This window comes from Cottoperca gobio, chromosome 13 (assembly GCF_900634415.1).
Source record: "Cottoperca gobio chromosome 13, fCotGob3.1, whole genome shotgun sequence".
Taxonomy (NCBI): domain Eukaryota; kingdom Metazoa; phylum Chordata; class Actinopteri; order Perciformes; family Bovichtidae; genus Cottoperca; species Cottoperca gobio.
In genome coordinates, this window is record NC_041367.1 from 10,614,799 (window position 1) to 10,634,075 (window position 19,277).

General features: G+C 40.1%; 1 protein-coding gene across 1 annotated transcript; it reads left to right on the top strand.

Annotated features, from left to right (window-relative positions):
• Positions 1-7,933: 7,933 nt before the first annotated feature.
• LOC115017936 (uncharacterized) lies at positions 7,934-16,551 on the top strand. The gene is made up of 18 exons (XM_029446680.1): positions 7,934-8,805; positions 8,969-9,127; positions 9,223-9,349; positions 9,454-9,665; positions 9,782-9,944; positions 10,144-10,217; positions 11,552-11,712; positions 11,836-11,947; positions 12,683-12,879; positions 12,967-13,000; positions 13,084-13,230; positions 13,328-13,657; positions 13,823-13,920; positions 14,006-14,109; positions 14,195-14,274; positions 15,120-15,148; positions 15,246-15,377; positions 15,841-16,551. Exons 2-18 carry the CDS (start codon positions 9,094-9,096, stop codon positions 15,877-15,879), a joined length of 2,073 nt encoding a protein of 690 aa, XP_029302540.1. The 5' UTR covers positions 7,934-8,805; positions 8,969-9,093; the 3' UTR covers positions 15,880-16,551.
• The last annotated feature ends 2,726 nt before the right edge of the window (positions 16,552-19,277 follow it).

Sequence of the window (19,277 nt, forward strand, 5' to 3'; positions counted from 1 at the left end):
ATTATATTTCCTCACTCACAGATTGTTCAACCTTGTGAACGGCAGCATGTGGCAATATTTGTGATATAAAGTTTGTTTTCCCTTTTCATCTTTGTTTATGCCTACAGGTATGTGTGCCTGGGTGGCAGCTCCAGCCCCACACCATCTGATGGTTCACATGGCTACCTCTGCCCCGCTGGCCATAGCTGTCCTGTTGGCTCAGTAAGCGAGGTGCCCTGTGAGCCTGGCACTTACAATCCTGCCCCCGGAGCAGCCCGCTGTATAATATGCCCCAATGGGACCATGTGTTCCTCCTCAGCCACTCAAGAGGCCTCTATCTGCCCAACCGGTGAGGATGATGAAAATAAACTTTGAATCTAGAGTGTGAATCAGATCACTTATACTTTGGACATACAGCAGCAATACTGTGGTCAAATTTCTAAATCTGAAGAAATGATGAACCAATATTTAATAAGTCCTCTCTTCCTAGGTCATTTTTGTCCTGCGGGGACAGCCCTGCCTCAGCTCTGCCCTTTGGGGACTTTTAGCAACCAGACAGGAGCCCTTTCTCTCTCTGTCTGCACACCCTGTCCCTCTGGAGTGTACTGTGGCTCACATGGAGCCTCAACACCAGAAGGTGACCAGACACAAAGATATTTGGTGACACATTAATAAAATGTACACACCCTTTAGACTAACATTGATTGTGTCCTTATATATATATATTTTTTTTTGTATAGGTGCTTGTTTGCAGGGTTATTTCTGCCAAGGTGGAGCCACGGAGCCAACACCCCAGAGCTCTGACAACTTCCCCATGAATGGCCCTTGCCCGGTGGGCCACTACTGTCCAGCAGGGTGCCTCTCCTCAATTCCATGTCCTCTTGGCAGTATTCGCAACACCATCGGTACTGTTTACACTCATCACAAAATGGCTATTTTCCCTGTTAGTCACACCATTGTGTGATCAGATGAATTATTTTATATCCATATCATCTCTTTAATTAGGAGCTTGTATTTGCATTTCAAAGAGGTCCTAATGGGATCTGTTGTTAGCTGCTTGTCTGATCTGCATCACCGTTGTCATAGGAGGGGTGTCCATGGAGAGCTGCTCTGCCTGTCCTGCTGGTCACTACTGCTCCATTGAGGGTCTGGCTAACCCCAGTGGCCCCTGTGCTGCTGGTTTCTACTGCCCTTTTGACTTCTCTTCAGCCACTCCATATGCCTTCCTCTGTCCCAAGGTAAGGGTTATTCATATACTACATATACTATTAAAATATTATTCTTTTTTCACTGTTTTTTGGTTGTCCGTCTTTATCATTCTCAGGAATGCGGCATCTCAGGAATGCTTTGAGGGAATCTTTTTCAAGTTTGTCACAAACCACCTAGACTCAAGGATGGACTGAGTAGATGTTGGTGGTCAAAGGCCACTGTGACCTCACAAACATGTGTTTTGGCCATAACTCAATACTTGATATGCTAATTAGGAACATTTCACACAAATGTCTAATAGGATAAAATAATGATTTTGGACAGACATGGATGTAAACTGCAACATGAATGGTTAGCGGAGGCATACAAACGCGAGGCGGTAATTCTAGTTCTTTCTCTGTATTGTCTCTTTTCCTTCTTCCCTCTTCCATTGTTGTTATTGTTTTCCTAATAGTATCTCTCCTAGAAAATGGATGTCCTGTTGAATTCCACCCCCTTTTTAATTTCCATCCTCTCCTAGGGCCACTACTGTCCAGAGGGTTCTGCCCTGGCCCTGCCTTGTCCTACAGGAGAGTACCAGCCAAACCCGGGCTCAGAAAGCTGCATCCCATGCCGACCTGGGTTCTACTGTGAGGAGGCCATAGTGGGCGAGCCCTGGCCCTGCCCACCATACTCATTCTGCCCAGCAGGTACTCTAAAACAACAATGTTTGACTAAAGGGGTTGGCGACCCATTCCAAAGAAAACAATGCCAGACAGACTTGTGTTTTTGTGTAAAACAAAACCCAAACTTTTGCAGTAACTATTATGTAATAAATCACTCAGTCAACGCTCTACTGCATCTTTTCTTTTTTCAGGCACAATGGTGCCTCAGCCCTGCCCTAATGGAACATACACTCATTCAAACCAGGGAGGGCTACAAGAAGAGAGAGAGTGTTTACCCTGCCCTTCAGGGAGGTTCTGCAGGTACACTGGATGCAACACAGCCCCAGTAATTGTAGTGCACTTGTTCCACATTCACATACATCCAGATAAACAAGTATTTTACACAGACAGACACACCGTTAGGCACACACACACACATCCTGAACATACGCACTCAGACACATGCTCAAAGGCAAACATTCATCTCTGCTCTGATTATACTTATAATTAGCAGAATGCAGGAGTCACGGTTCACCAAACAGCCAAATGAACATCTTCATATTAATGACTATAATGAGTGTAGATATGGGAGGTGGAAATGTTATAAGCAATGTGATAATCATTCTATTTATCTAATGAAGCATACATGTTAGCGTCTTCTAAATGTTCGTGTGTTTTCTGTGGGGTTTTGTGAATAAACTAACTCTGTGTATATTTTCTTCAGGGCTGGTAGGATCCAGGCTGTGTGTGCTGCAGGCTATCTTTGTGTTTCTGGGAGTGCAGATTTCACTCCTCAAGGACAAATATCTAATTTGACCCAGTGCCAGTGGGGCATGCAGTGTGCTGGACCGTGTCCCCCAGGTACAATACACCAATTCTTTAAAAATAAAAATCTTACAAACGCTACCATGCGTAAAGGATATATATATTTATATATGCAGATTTTCATACAGCACTTAACATAGATTCTCTGACATTTCAGATTAGTTCTTTTAAACTCTACAACATGGAGAGTTAATAATTGTATCCTTTGAATATTTAATATTTAATATTTGAGTACATTTTTATTGCCTGTAAGTATTTTTATTCCAGGTTTCTTCTGTCCTGAGGGCACAGAGGAGGCTGAGTTGTGTCCTTCAAACACTGTCAGAAGTTCCCCAGGAGGTGCCAGCCTACAGGACTGCTTACCCTGTCCACCTCAGCATTGGTGTAAACCTGGTATGAGCTGATAATGCTCTTTATGTTTGAGAAAATAGCATTTTTATTTAAGTTTTTCCGGTCAAATTAGTTTTGAGAAGTTATAGAAAAGGAAAGGCTGAGTTTGAGACTCTGATCCACAAAAGCAGGAAGAACATTGTTTGGTTTGGGATCTCTGACAGTAGAAGAAACCACAAAGTAATTATTTTCATTGATCTAGATGAGCAGTTTTCAATCTCAATGCTATGGATTCAGCTTACTGCTTTGCGTGTTACCCTACCAGGTAGTTAATTGAAGTCATTGTGTGTCTCATGTGCAAACTGAGTATACATAGATACCAGTAGGATCCTGAGGACTGGCACTCAATTAAAACCACAGGCTGAGAATTGGAAAGGAGAGCCCTGCTTTGAGAATTATAACTGAGCCTGGGATTAAAATGCAGCCAGGGGCAAGTGCGCGAGTGATCAATAAAGTAATGAAATATATTCCTCAACTGATAAGCAAGAGTGTAACACATAAAATCATCTCACCAAGAAAATATCTGAAACCTTTTTCTTTCTTCTTAAAAATGTTGCATGTGTTTGTTTGCAGGAGACCCGGTCCTTCATCTGTGTCCTGCTGCTCATTACTGTGATGGTCTGCCTGGCAGTGACTTCAATGGAGGGACAGGGCCCAGGCCATGTCCGCTGTACACATATCGAGCTTCCCCTGGGGCAGGCAGCAAGGGGGACTGCCTGCCCTGCCCTCCTGGTTCACACTGTAACAGCACAGGTCTGACATACTGCATTGAACTGACCACTAATTAAAATATATATATATATATATATATATATATATACAACAGATTCCTTACAAATGCAAATGTCACTGATTCTTTATTAAAAGGGGATTTTCTCCTCCACCACCTTTTCATTCTACTACATCCTGTGCCAAATGTAAAATAAAGTGTAACACATTACCTTTCTAGGTTCTATTAATTTCAGTATGTACGTACATTAATATACCAGTGCCTGAGCCTGTGTCTGAGATAAGAGTGAATAATTTAAAGTCGAAATCATATTGTGACTTTATCTACAGTAGTGGTTGATTCCCAGGTTATGGGATCCCGACCTCTTCTCCCTCTGGTTCCTTTAATGCAAATGTTTTCTTTTTATGTATGAAGTGACTAGGTTTTACAGAAAACGGTTATTTTCCAGGGCTTACAGACTACTCCAACAGTCCCTGCCCACCTGGTTTCTGGTGCAGTGGATCTGGACCCCCCATCCTCTGCCCCGCAGGCACCAAGAGGGCTCTTCCTGGAGCCGCTGCACCCAGTCAGTGTGAACCGTGTGCAGGGGGAACCTTCTGCCCAGATCCTCGGGCTACAGGGAAGCCCAATGTGGATGGGATCCCCTGCAGGGCTGCTTATCAATGTCCCATGGGTAGGGTTATCAACATAGTTTATAATGTTAGCATGGTATAATAGATCTATAATAGAGCCTTTTATTTTAAGAAATGCTTTTCTCCCTAGAGACAGTAATGAGTTTATGCTCATAATCCAGGTGCAGTCTCAGAGATGCCGTGCAGAGCTGGTTCTTACTGTGGACCTCAGACTGCTGAGCCTCAAGTCTGTCCTGAAGGGTATTTTTGTCCTCGGGGATCGCAATCCTACCACACCCCCAAACAACTGTGAGTGCATGAAAAGTCCTATATACTGAAAGCTGGCAATGCAAACACATGATGCACATTGATTTATGTGTTTACATTCTTTATTTCTTATTATGTGTCCTAGCTGTTATGCTGTGATCGCTCCACTGTCATCAGCACACTAAGACACATTCTTAACAACAAAGTTATGTGGCAATGAAATGTTGAATCTTGAGAACGTTTATCGAATCTAGTGGCATCTAGTGGTGAGGTTGAACATTGCAACCAATTTAATACCCCTCCGCTCACCCCTCCCTTTTCTAGCATGTCAGAGAACCAGCGTTCAGTTTAGCAGCTATTTTAAATGTAGTCTTATTATTAATCTTTAGATGAAAAAACATTTCAGTCTAGCCAAAATCAATAACTTTATCATTTTATTAAAAATTATTTTGCATTAGATTTTTATTTGATCATTATCTGAAGAAATTTCAGGTTGAATGATTAAGAATGCAGCTTTGCTACTCCGAGTGCTGTGCTCATTAGTGATACACGCTGCGGGTCAGTCGCATCCACCGGGCTCGTTATGAGAGCCAATCCACACAACCAAACATGCAGAAATATGTGTTAATCAACCACGTGTTAATCGTAAACTGTATGCATTATAGTAGCACAATTGTCATTAAGCTACTGAGGACTGAGACAAGGACATAGAAGGACTGAGCCAGTGTTTGGTTTGTCCTTTCTGGGCTACTGTAGAAACAAGGCATGCAACATGGTGGACTGATGAAGATGAACTGCTCCCAATGTAGATATGAGAGGCTCATTGTAAACTAACGAAAACACAACAATTCTTAGTTTCAGGTGATTATACACTAATGAAAGCATAGTTATATTGTATTAAATGTCTGCCAATAGAACCCCCCCCCTCCCCCCCTGAATCCTACAGACTGGTACTTAAACTGTTGAAATAATGAAAGCTTAATGGATTTGGACTGATTCTACACGCTGCGGGTTAAAGCTTTATAAATAACCTTGTTACCATGCCCCACAGCTGTCCATTTCCCTACTACTGCCCAGCCAACAGCTCTGCCATGAAATCCTGCAAAGGCGGTTTCATGCCTGTCAACACTAGCGGGCCCAGAGAATCCCAGAACAGCTGCTGTAGTGTGTGTGAGGGGGGCACGTACCGTCAGCACCTCTCCCCCATCCCACAATGCCTTCCATGTCCACCAGGATACTTTTGCCCTCCGGGTACTTCACTTATCAAATCACAAATCATACAGAATTCAATTTATGTGTATAACATTTGTTATTTCATGCCTAACTACAAGTAAAGTGTGAATTTATTTTAATCCAACAGGTACAGACTACTACAAGAGTAACCCTTGCCCTCTTGGGTATGTCTGTCCCAAGGGATACACCCAAGCATTACCCTGCCCCGCTGGTTCCTTTGGTAACCTTCATCATGCTGAGAAAATGAGTAACTGTCACCCATGTCCAGCTGGCACTTTCAACCACCTGCCTGCTCAGAAGGCCTGCTTTCCCTGTGGAAGCTCCTCTGCCTCACCAGCAGGTCAAATCCTATTAGATGTTACTCCATAACTCAGATCACATTACATGTTTTTAATCTGAACAAATAATGTGTTTATTTTTTGCAGTTTTTAAGTTAAGTTACCACTTCAAAAGTGCTGTTTCATTCATATCTCTGTTGATCATATTGTTGTGCCCTGTCCCTCTTGTTTCCTCAGGTTCTTCTTCGTGTACCTGTATTGGTAAGAATCGTGCATTCCAGCACTCAGATGGTTCATGTTTGTGCAGAACTGGTTTCATCTTCTACAACGAACTTGATTTCAAAAGCTCCACCTCTGACAGTGAATTGGACTGCCAGCCTGAGGTTAGTGCTATATAGTTTCTATCAATTAGTCAATCAAATTTCCACAGTGTTTCACCTCTTTGGACAGTTTACCCAAATATATGCACTTCCATCCATTTGTTTTTGGATTTGAATAAGTTATTTCTTCCTTTTAAACATTTTTATGGAATGCATTTGAGAGTGTGGATTGATTGAAAGTCTGCCATACAGATGTTTTCTTATGCAATGGCAAAAAACTGAAAAAACATATTTACCTTCAAGGTCAAATTGTGAATGAAGAGGTGTTTTGCAGCCCAGTCTCAAGTATATGATTTTAAAGTTTCCCAGAAGCATATAAACAACTCTTACCTGGATGATTTTACTTAATCATTCGTTTTTACAGAATGTTTTAAAATAAATATAAGACTGGGAGATATATTCCAGCAAGGTCTGTGTTAGTCCTTTTATATGTGCTGTGTGTGTGTGTGTGTGTGTGTGTGTGTGTGTGTGTGTGTGTGTGTGTGTGTGTGTGTGTGTGTGTGTGTGTGTGTGTGTGTGTGTGTGTGTGTGTGTGTGTGTGTGTGTGTGTGTGTTTTTCAGGCAAACACACGGTGTGCCACAGGTCAGATACGTCTGGCAGCATCTAGAGAGTGTGTATCACCTTCCGTCCACTCCTGTAATATCACCTGTGGACAACATGGAGGAACTCTGGATGTGGAGATGGGCATGTGAATCTCACTTATACCTTTCAATACTACTTGATCCTTCAAAATACCTTTAAAAACTAAAAACTACTAAAGCTAGATTTAAAAAAAGGAAATTAATTATTATCTGTAAGTGGTAAATAGCTGTTTGTTTGTCTGCCTCTTGTCTTATCTGCTTGCTCCTGATGCCCCAGCTGCCAGTGTGAGCGATATGTATCTGCTGAAGAGCTTTGCAACACTTCCTGCCTTTCCAAACTACCTCAGCTCTCTGCTCAGTTCTCGCCCGATGGACACCTGCTGCTCAGCCTCAAAGAAAGAGAAAAACTGGTCTGGGCCAGGGTAAGGCAGCGGACACAGGGCCATTGACAAACTGATGATTGGCCATACCTTACAAGATAATGGATTCTTATTTACCCCATGCTTACTTTGTAGGCAATAAGATGGAGGATTTTTGTAAACTGCTAACACCAGATAAAAATAAGCACAAATCTGATATTAGTATTGTACTGATGCAGCCCAAAAACTTTAAAGACTGCAGGGGCTAGCAAGGACGATTAGTTGGCGGAAAGCTTCGCGTAGCATTTATCAGCGTCTCAGCCAGTCTGAGTCTCAGCAAGACAACTAGAAAAATGTTGCAGCTGCACATTTGGTGATATCGTTGCCTTATGGTGAAGGACAAGTGATTAATAATGAACTCTTATCTCCATGCAGCAAAATTCATTTAGCATTTCAACAAAATAGCCACTTGGTCTCATCATTTTAAGCTAGTTTCATCAACTATGAATGTGCATGTTTTGTGTGTGTGTACTGTACTGGTCCTTGGTCCACCTTTGTCTGGGAAATATCATAACACAACAGTCTTTTCTCTAGTGCAGGACATTTATCTACACTTTAAACTGTTGTTGTGTTTAAAATGTAACCATTATTTATCATAATCTACATGTTGAGCCATGGAAAACACAATTTAAATATGTAAAGTATAATTATTTAAAACAGACATCAAAGTACATATTGTACAACAACAAAAGTCTCTTACTCCACCGTGTATACCAGACTTTCTATACCAGGAAATAGAACATTTTACAGTTGTAAACATAAACAATCTAAATGTTTATTTCCTCTTGCAGTGTATGTGAAGGACATCAACTGACAGGAAGTAGTAATGGACCCAATCTGTTGCCGAGCAACACAATTCCGTTTAAAACGGTCTATTCTATATGTAGATACAATTCATGTAGTAACACAATACTCCATAGTTGTCCTTTATATGTCATTGCTTCTCCAGTATGGTAAAAACATTCAGTGATGTGTCCATGTGCAAAAAGGTGCCGTGTCAGTTTAATGAGAGAGAAGGCGTCTTTTATTGATATCATTGTCATTTTATTTCTTGAACTTATGTATACTGTTGTTGTATAGTGCTGCAGTAGCAGTTCATATTGAGCTTGTTTCTGTTTACGTCCAGATGGTAATGAATGTTCTAGGACCAGATATCCATGCCAGGAGTATTGGTAAATCCATTTAATCCATTTTGACCCTGAAGGGGTGTTTGGCTGGATTCCCACACAGAGAGAGTTCATCAATCAGTTTCTATCAGGTGACTACACTTAACTTGCCATATTGATTCATGTAATTGTCTTAATGTCTTTAATCAAACCTTTTGATTTCTGTTTCCAGTATAATTAATTAATTTTAAGGCAAACTAGTTGATCATTTAACTTGAGTGTCTAAACCCTCATCACCGATGTACCTCTTCTCAGAATCAATAGAACTCCTAAATACAAGACCCAGAAAGAGGAGAGACACAGAGGATGGTGATGATGCTGCCAACTTAGCAGTCCTTCCTCGTATCCCCAACCCCATCGCCTGTTTGTCCTCTGGTGACATGCTCATTTTCCATCTCACCATCAACCACACTGGTATCACATATTTGGTTTTCCTTCATTTGATTTATTTTCATTACAGTGTGATTTATTTTGGTTTTAAACACTCTAACTTTTTTTATATCCCTAAGACCGCCATCTCAGCCACTTCCCAGTGTATCAGAAAGACCACCTGTTTAACAGTAACCCCAGCTGGGACTTTGGTGCCTTCAGACGTCTACAGATACTCATGAAGCAGACAAGCTTCAACTCTACAAGGTAGTTTTGAGTCCATACTGCAGGTAAACCCATTTTGTGACAAAAATGGGATTTTGATCCCCGCTATACCGCAAACTTCTCTCTGTTCCTCTGCTTTTCTTTAGGTTTGCCCACGTGTTTTCAGAAACAGGGAAGTATGTGTTTGTTGACAGTGCTGTCCCAGAGTGGAGTATGGTAGTGGTGGTCAGTGAGGAGGGGACAGAGTGTGATCCTCGGGCTTCCGTCTTCCAGCCCATGACCCCGGCACAGCTGGTTAAGTACGGGATTGTCAAGCAGCACAGACTCAACCTTCTACCTGACTGGGGAGTGATAGCAGGTGTGTATCTTTACTGTTCACTATTAATGTCTAGGCAACATTTGATCATACAGGTGCATGGCTCTAATGAGCTAACGCTTGCTAATTTATCATGACACAATGCTAACTGTGTGTAGGGATCCTGAGTCTGCTGCTGGTTGTAGTTGTGGTTTTGACCACCACAGTGTTAGTTCTGAGACCCGGGAAAGTAAAACTGGTCTCCCAGTGGAGGGTTAAGCCAAAGTGGCGCAGCCTTGGGGAGCCCTTCTGTCCAATGGATTGCGTTTGCAGTGCAGACAGGTTTGTTGACTTGTAATCTATACTAATGGTGTGTTTTATCCATGTATCAGGACACTGATGTTGGGTGTAATTATGTATGGACCCTTGATGTAACGTGCTGAAGGTCACCCTCCACTCTGTATCAGTGTCAACCCCTTTATATAAACTATGTCAAATGAAATAAGACATATAAATGTATGCCTTTGTATTTTGTCCCAAGCCAAGGTGGTTTCTTGGGTAGTAGGGGTGTAGGAGAGGGAGCAGAAGCTGAGGAGCCTGCAGTTTCAAAAGGAGGTAAACTCACTGTTATTACCCTGTGCTGCAGAATGTAATGTCAGGAAATCATTGTGTTAAATGATATACAATGTATACAATACCAAAATCAGGTTAACAGTATGTGTCATAAAAATATAACAGAAGTGATCAGTCTAGATTCTAGACTGATCACTTCTGTTTATAATTCAGGAATTTAGGATTAACCATAGATCATCTAGATGATCTATGGTTAATCCTAAACTCCTGAATTCTTCAATTATTTTGTGAATTATATTCAGTTGTGTGCTTGTGTACCACAATTGGATCAGTCTGTCATGTAATAGCAGCTTTGTGAGGCTGTACTGTAGACACAGCTGTGTTTGAGCAACATTCTAACATCAGCATGCTAACATGCTCACAATGAGAATGCTAACGTGTTCATCAGGTACAATGTTTACCATGATCACCATCTTAGTTTAGTGTGTTAGCATGCTAGCATTTGCCAAGTAGCATTAAACACAAAGTACAGCTAAGGCTGATGGGAATGTCATTAGTTTGCAGGTGTTTAGTCACAAAGTTCTGGACAAATTTAAATCTTGATCCAATAATGGCGCTAAATGAAAAGCCAGTCAGATTCATCCTCTGGGAACCTTGAATGTCTCTACCAACTGTCATGACAATCCATCCGATAGATGTTGAGATATTTCAGTCTGGACCAAAGTGGTGGATCTAACAAACGGCCGACAGCCCGACATTGCCATCCATAGAGCCATAGTGCCGCTAGCATGGCTAAAGAGCATACTCTATATAGGACTAACCCTCCCAGTTATATTCTACACTACTTCAATATCCTGGTCCCTAATCAGTTGTTGAAAATATTTGCAGAAAGGTTTCACAAATAAATCACTTTGGCAAGTCTATTCCATCAGACTGGTTGTCAATAGATTTTATATTGTTTTTGTCGTGTTTGCTTATTTAAAATTACTTAAAAGTAGTGTAGGCTTTAAAGTTTCTAACTTAGTGCTTATTGCATTGTTCGTGCAGCTTGATAGGGCTTTTAAACATCCATTGGCCTAGTCATCATGAAACCATCACGCACGACCAGGTAGCAGTTAACAGCCTATTCCACCATTTGATTGATGATAAAGAAAATAATGGCTAATATCATTCTCTAATTACTTCTGCTGTTATCTCTGGCTCTCAAGTACTTATCATCCATTGCATGTTTAATCCAGACTGTCTAAAATCCTAGAGAGACTCTTCTGAATTGTTATGGAGCCCAGTCAAAGCAGCTTATGATTTCATGGTGCAGCCATTCATTAGGACAGTATTTCATTAGAACGTGACGAGACTTTTATCCCGTATTCTTTTAGGAAATGTGTCAGGGTGCTTTGATTTGGAGGAGTTAAATGTGAAGACTCTGTACGACAAACTAGAGGATCAGAACCTGCACATAGCTTCACAACTGGCCCGGCACCGCAAAGACACACAGGAGTTTTATAGAAACATTTGTCAACAGACTGAAACACTCAAGGTGAGTTTTATCACAGTGTAGGCATAAAATAAATATTTTGAGAAAGAATTTCCCATTGAATATGTAATATTCAAGACCTGTGGTGTTCTCAAGTGCCACAACAAACTGCACATTTTCTTTCAGAATATCTTTGACAATATGGATCATAAAAAACTGAGTCTTCTTAAGGAGCTTATAGTCCATAATGCCATGAGGGATAAACCATCTAACAGTCCACGAGGGAGCAATTCACAAGGTAAAACTGAATGATGATGATGATATTGGATGATAGATTTGATGCTAAGCTAAGCTAACTGACAGATGGCAAACAAAAGCGAATAAACATTTTCCAATATATCAGACTATTCCTTTAACAACCTTATCACATTTTGTGTTTGGAACATTGCGGTAACCCTTTATAATATTCATCATTAATAAATAGTAAATGTGTTGATGAATTTACTGTTAACAAACATTGAAATGATAATTATTATATATTAATTATATTAATTCTGTAATTTATGTTATAGTATCATTAGTTTGCATAATATGAAATAATTACTTCATGAATTATATATTATGTCATAGCTCAAAAGAGATTGCACACATTATGACATTTTATATGCTGTACTATAATAAGTATTTGTTTATGATTGCTAAATTATTTGTTATACATCTATAAACATTACATAGATTACAAAGGACCAGACACCAACCATTGAAATATATATATATATAAATATAAATAAATAAATGATAGCATCACTATTTAATTAGTTAACATTATTAATTATACATTTATTGTTTGTTAACAGTAAATTCACTTTTTGTTAACTATCAATTTACCAAGTATTACCGGACTTACTTTATATTTAATGTTCCAAAAGAATCATATCTACCTCTTTTACTCTTGAAACTATGTCACATCCTTTATTAAATGTTTTTCTCTGAACTGTTTCTTGCATGGGACTGAACATCCCCGTCATCTCAGCTGAGGCCTCTATAGCGTTACTGGGAGCTGTTCTCAGGTCAGTGGATGCTCTCTTATGCAGGCTGACAGGAGAAGCTTGGCAGAACCAGGATTTGCCAGGACCACCGTACTGTCATACTGCTTCACATGATGCCAGGGAATGTGAGCCGCAAGCTGGATACACACAGCCCGGTGACACCAACATGTGTTACACACAGGTACTGCGCTGGCATTTGTTGTGTTTGAAGCATATCTTGGAATAATTAAATGGAGCGTAACTTTGTCTTTCAAATTACTGTCCATAGTTTTCATCAATGAATATGACCAAAACAGAGCCAGGTGAGGAACAAATATATGCAAAGGCTTGTTGAATTTTCAAGGGCATCAGGATGTTATGTTATGTTATGTTCTGTCTTACCCAGTGCATCTACAGAGCACAGCTCCTTGTCTAAGTGAGCACGACCTGTCAAAGCTTGTCAGCATATCTCCTCTATTCAAGACCCTGCAGGAGATCCAACAGTCTTTACAGAACCTTAACACAGCTGAGTCGAATCAGCTTCTCCACAATGGTACAGAAACATGATTGAAAAAAGCATCTAAGACAAATAATGAATCAAACAGTAAAATATGGTTCATATAAAATGCTGCATTTTCCGTCTATTTTAGCGGCTACAGATAATTCTGTCCACCACGATGGGAAACTTATCCCGACTGCCCTGGACAACCTCTCACCTCAACACTCGGCCGTGTTCCTGTTTGGTTGCCAGGTGATGCAGTTGCTTGCAAACTGCCCCCTGTTCCCCTCTGTGCTTCTGCTAATGGCCAAGTCGATTCCTGCTTCTTCATCTTCCTATAATGAGGTTCTGCTGGCACATTGCTCAAGGGACTTTTATTTTGATGCAACCAATCAAATCCTTTATCTGTCGGAGGCAAAGCTTCAGCACGTGGGACATTTCATTGCTACTATTCTGCAGTCCATGGCCTACATAGCATCAGGTAATCAGACAGATAGTTATTAAAGAGAGTCCTGAGACCCAGGTCATTGTTTAGCAACAGTCATGCAATACAGAACAATAGCTCTGGCAATCATCTTTAAAAGCACAAAGTATGTAATCCTCTTTGGAAACAATATGATATTATTTTGTTTGTTTTATCATCGAGGATCTAAACCCCACAACTTTATGAAAGCTCTTCATGAAGCCATTTCAGCTGTAAGCCTTCAGCTGTTCAACATGTCTTTCCAATGGAACACAGTAGAGGTGAGTAAGTGCTATTTAGGTCTCACACTTCATCCTCTTACTGCACGGTCAGGGACAGATAACCTTTTATGTTTTCTTTTTACAGTCAAAATCGGATGCTTCAGAGCATCACAGTGCATTTGTTGAGGAATTTCTCAACATTAGAGTTCCCACTGAAGCGCAGTTCACTGACCACCTATTAGCCAGCAGGTTGGTGTGAAAGATAAAACCTGTGTACCAGAGTCTTTTTTTTAAAGCATGTCATTAAATACTTTCTGCTTATCTTCCAATTTAGACTTAAAAAATATAAATATTTCAAGTTAGAGCAGCTCGTCACAAACCTCAAACAGACTTCAACTGAGGACACAGACACGGGTAAGTCAAAGATCATTTAAAGTAAGATAGGTGAGTTTATACAATATGCAAAGCCAATGACAACAAATACTCTGACATATACCATTCACAGGATGGACACAATATTGTAAAACAACACATATTATAATAAGGGAGTGACTTCACTGAACCTTAGCAGTTGTGCAAAAACCTTATATTTGACTCTATACATCAATCACTGCAAAGTGAGTATGTGAATATGGTAATGGGAACAGAGCTTGACATTTATGGTATTCATAGTCAATATACCACGATAAAAGATCTGATGGCACACACTCTTGACCCTTGATTAATGTGAAAGGTCTTACTAGGTCTTGTTTCTTACGTGGAGGTATAATGCTTTCAAACCACACTTTTCTGTCTTGGAGCCATTGATCCAGCGTTGTCGAGCTATCTTGTAAAACCCACCAAGTTCCCATATTTCACAACATTAATGCACCCATACAAACACATAAACACGATTAATTGTGATTTCAGATTAGTCAGACCTTTTTCCATTTCTCCCCAGTCACAATATCTAAAAAACAATAAACTATAAATGGCAGTCCTGGATGGAAAAAGAGGAAAGTCGATTTTCACCTCCTTCATCAACTAAAGAGCTTTCATTCCAGAACAATTGTCCAATATCCTCGTACACACATGGCTTTAATGACAGCATGTCAATGAGCACTGAAGCTAATAGGTGGTTGTGCTTCTGTTAGGTGCACAGCAATCATATATATTTTAGAAGTTTCAATTGTGTCTTTTTGAACAATACTCATTCCATTGAGACATTTACCCCAAATCCTTAATTCTGAAGAATCTAAAGTCTTGTTTGATTTCTGCAGGTTTACCGCCAAAAGGGACACCAATGCAGGTATAACTCAGTTAGAAATCCTAAACTGTCTTAATTTAAGATAATAGTCGCTGTCCTCAAAGCACCACACGTTACTTCCCCATTTCCTCTCTCACAGATGTCCTGCGTAGAGGAAGAAATTGACCGCATGAGTGAGTCTTTCTTGCAGCTGAGCATGCAGCTACAGAAGAGAGCTCAAATGAGCACATGGCTAAAGGAGAGAGAGAAGAGTGCTGGAAATCTTTCCGCGGTAATTAGCTGGAACATTTCACATTTTATATATTAGATAGATAGATACTTTATTCATCAAGAGGGAGATTATTGCATAATCCAAAGAATCAATCTGTGCGGTCATTTGTGTTGGGAAGGTTTTCGGGATGAACCTCTTGGTCTTTTATTGCTTATTAATTTCAACATGCTAAGATATTTTTTTAATTTTCTCACTACTCTATATTATGTAGCTTTTCATTAATATAAATGATGTATTACACTGATACATTTAGATGATTCAATTATTCAAGCATCACGCTGATGCTCGTTTCCTCTAATTCAGCCCTGACTAAAGTGACTGACTAAAAATGTGTGAATCATTATTAATGAATATGCTGTGTGCCCGCATTTGCATATTTGTATCGTTACTTAAGACTGTGTATGGCTTAATTTATATATTTTCACACACATCATCTACAACACTGTGATTTATCCTTATCCAGAGAGCAACACCAATCAGCAGTGCCAAGCCTGAGTCGTAATGGAACAATCCTGCTGGAACTGAAGAGACGCTATGTATCACAGCGCCTCAATGAGCTCCAAATCACATTAGGCCAGATCAGACAGAGCCAGCAGAATGACAGCAAGTCAAAAGACGGGACAGAAAGCAGTACACAAGCAGACAGCAGCACCAATCAGCAGGGGCAGGGCGAGCATTATCCTGGCATGGATGGCTGCAGTCCCGTTGACGGCCAGCGGCAGGACAGCATTCAAGCGAGCAAGAGTCACAGCCAACAGAAAGTAGAGAGCAGAGGTCTTAATAACTATAAACTGGAGAGTCATATTTCTGACCAGCAGACGAGTGACACTGTCCAAAGCAACAACCCTGACACATTACTGGACTGCGAGATGATTGAGAGCCAAGATCCGCTGCATCTTAATGTCCTGGGAAAGCATGAGCTAAACAGTCACATCCCAAAAGACAACACAACTGGACATACAGACATTGACGATATGTGGGGTCCAGAAACATGATCTGAATGTGTTGTTCTTATCTCTCTTGTCTTTTCGTGCATTTTAATGTTCATCCTAAAATGGATTTATCTATGTAAAGTATAATATTCTGTCTTGTTTGTTGAGGGAACGAGTGACTATAACAATTCTGTTCTTTTTAATTATCTGTGATTTGCAACATAAATCATTTCTGGCAACAAGCAGCGGTGTGACACAATCTGTCGTCTTGTCCAAATAGTTTCTCAGTCAGGATTTAATACCGGCCTTTCAGACAGGCTCTGTTCATTACCATATTCTTATTAAGACAATAAACTTCAGCTTAATAAACACACGTTGACACTTGAGCTTCTGTGTTGGTCCCTGCTCACAACAACCTCCGCCTGTTGTAGATGTGACGACCCACGTCTTCATGAATATTTAATATTTAACTAAATCACTTCTGTCCTTGATTCTGTTTCGCACACATGGAGGGCCTTTAACCTTTCTTCTCAAAGCCCTTTTCATTGTGGTGAGCTTTCTCTACAATCAGGTTAACCCAGGGAAACTAAAAGTAGATACTCAAGTTGAATCTTGTTAGAGAAGTCTTTGCTGCACGACCGCTGCCTTCCTCTGGTTTGATTTTTTATCTGACGCACAGGGTTGTGGGTCTTATAATAGAAAGTGAGTATTCCTACAGGGGGCCAGTCAGAAGGTCAGATGGAACAAGTCTTCACTTACTATCAGTGTTAGCTTAGAGCTCTGTGCCAAGTCCCAAGGGTTGAATCTGGCATTGCCCTGTAGCTGTGTATGTGTGTGCAAAGAAAAGGGGTGTGGTTCAGTGGCTGCCTGAGATGATATGCCTTATCAATTAGATTAGAAGCTATGTGCCACTGATTTGGCCTGTGTGTGTCTGCCTCACGGCAGCACATGGCATCATATGACTGCACGCTCAGCTGCTCTGGAGCCGTGTGTGTGTGTATATCTGTGTGTGGTGATATGCAGTGGTACAACATTATGCTTGCTCTAGTTGCTTGGATCAACACAAGGGCTATTTTTAGGAAGACTGTCTTTGTGTGATATGTATACGCATATATTTAGTTTTATTTATATATATATACAATATATGAATTACATACAAATAATCTCACCAGAAATCTGCCACTGTTCAGAAATATTGATTAAATACCAAAATGCTTGAGTTAGGGGGAAATATGAAAGTAGGCTATATGCTTGCATGCATCTGTTTGTTGCTATTTTGATCAAGATAGGAAAACAAGATACATGCCTCAAAACAACATTCAAACACAAAATCCTATATACAAACATACATTTTAAGGTTTAAGGATTTTTTTTTTATTTAACCTTTATTTAACCTTAAATATTATTAAACTGTGGCCGCCTTCTTGTGATATATTTTGTTATTGCAAAACCCAGTGTTGGATGTACAGCTACAGATGGATCTAGTATTAATATAGTATTAGATATAGATGATGGATGTTTAGAGAGATTAGTACACACATTCCAGCATTAAGAGGTTTTTCTAGCAAGCTGCAAAAGATTTACATCTCACTTTCCAACATGCTTCATCCATGACTGTCTGCTATAATCATGTTATAATCTTCAAATCCATCCAAATCCCTAGAAATCTTCTCTCTGTAGTGCAAATGAGGGGCCATACAGACACACACACACACACACACACACACACACACACACACACACACACACGTATACAGTATACATAGAGTAGGGATACATGAGCATTCACATGTTCTGTCGCCCACTTATTTATACACAGTCAATTAACCACAGTATGTAAACTGCTCTCCTCAAATACTCAAAAGGTGCTGGATTCGTTACCTACCGTGAAAGTCCTTAGAACTGAACACACAGCAACACTCGAAGAGTAAAAACACATTAAATATTCACATTTGTCAAACACACTGGATACCTGTGAAAAGGCTTTGAGGCTTCCTGTTTTCCTCCTCAGTCTGAGGTCTGTCACTAAACAGGGCTCCTGTAGTCACCATGGTACTGCATTGCTGTTGCTATGGTTTCCTTATCTGCAGGCCTGCCATATTAGTCTTTTTCTTGCAAGTGCCTGCCTACTGATGATGCTGACAGCAACACTAGAGTGCACTCAGCTGCGTCTTTATTGCTCTCTTTACATTCAAATCTGCTTCAACTACGAAGCATCGCTGCAAAAACCTGTTGAGTCACCCTGTCAACAGTTCTCAGCATTTAACAGCTCTAACACAGCGTGTCGTCATATTCATTTTAATGTTTAAAGATAGATACAAAGGAATTTAACAAAACAGAAATGTACACGGTTTTTCCCCCACATGTGGCATTTTAAAAAGAAGTTAATGCTGGAATTCTCAAACCCTGTATTCCTATTCTCCTCGAGAGTAATCCTTTCATTACTTTAGATACGATGGCTCCCAGATTAAATAATGTGATCACATGTGATGTGAGATTATTGTGGCTCTATCAGGCCTGAGCATGACGTATCATAGGGTTTATGTCAACCTACTTTTTTTTTTTTTTGACAAACAACATGAAACATCACAGTAATCCTGTTGTCTTGGTGGGTGTCTCAGAAACATTAGAGATGAGAATACAGTTGAGATAAAAAGCAACAAAAGCATTGAAACAGCATATTTCATTTTTAAACGTGTGTCTGTACTATGATATGATAATAATGACTTACTTTTTTAAATACTGGAGATTATGACTTCATATTCCATCAAATTTAGAAGCCGAATTATCAAAAGGTAGATTTTCTTTCCTGTAAACAAATCAAAGAGATTACACTGGAATATGTTAGCATGTAATCAGTAATATGTAAGAGGTTGTTTTAGTAAAGAAGGGGTCTTTTCACAAGTATTTTGACACAGAAGGGAATCCATATTTATTAAAGCAGGCACTATAGATTTTCCAGAATAAA

Excerpts from the sequence above, each read along its gene's own strand:
- LOC115017936 (XM_029446680.1), top strand. The coding sequence starts at position 9,094 with ATGCTCATTTTCCATCTCACCATCAACCACACTG. Across the intron at positions 9,945-10,143 it reads TGCGTTTGCAGTGCAGACAG|CCAAGGTGGTTTCTTGGGTA; the intron begins GTTTGTTGACTT and ends TTTTGTCCCAAG. Across the intron at positions 13,231-13,327 it reads GAATCAGCTTCTCCACAATG|CGGCTACAGATAATTCTGTC; the intron begins GTACAGAAACAT and ends CGTCTATTTTAG.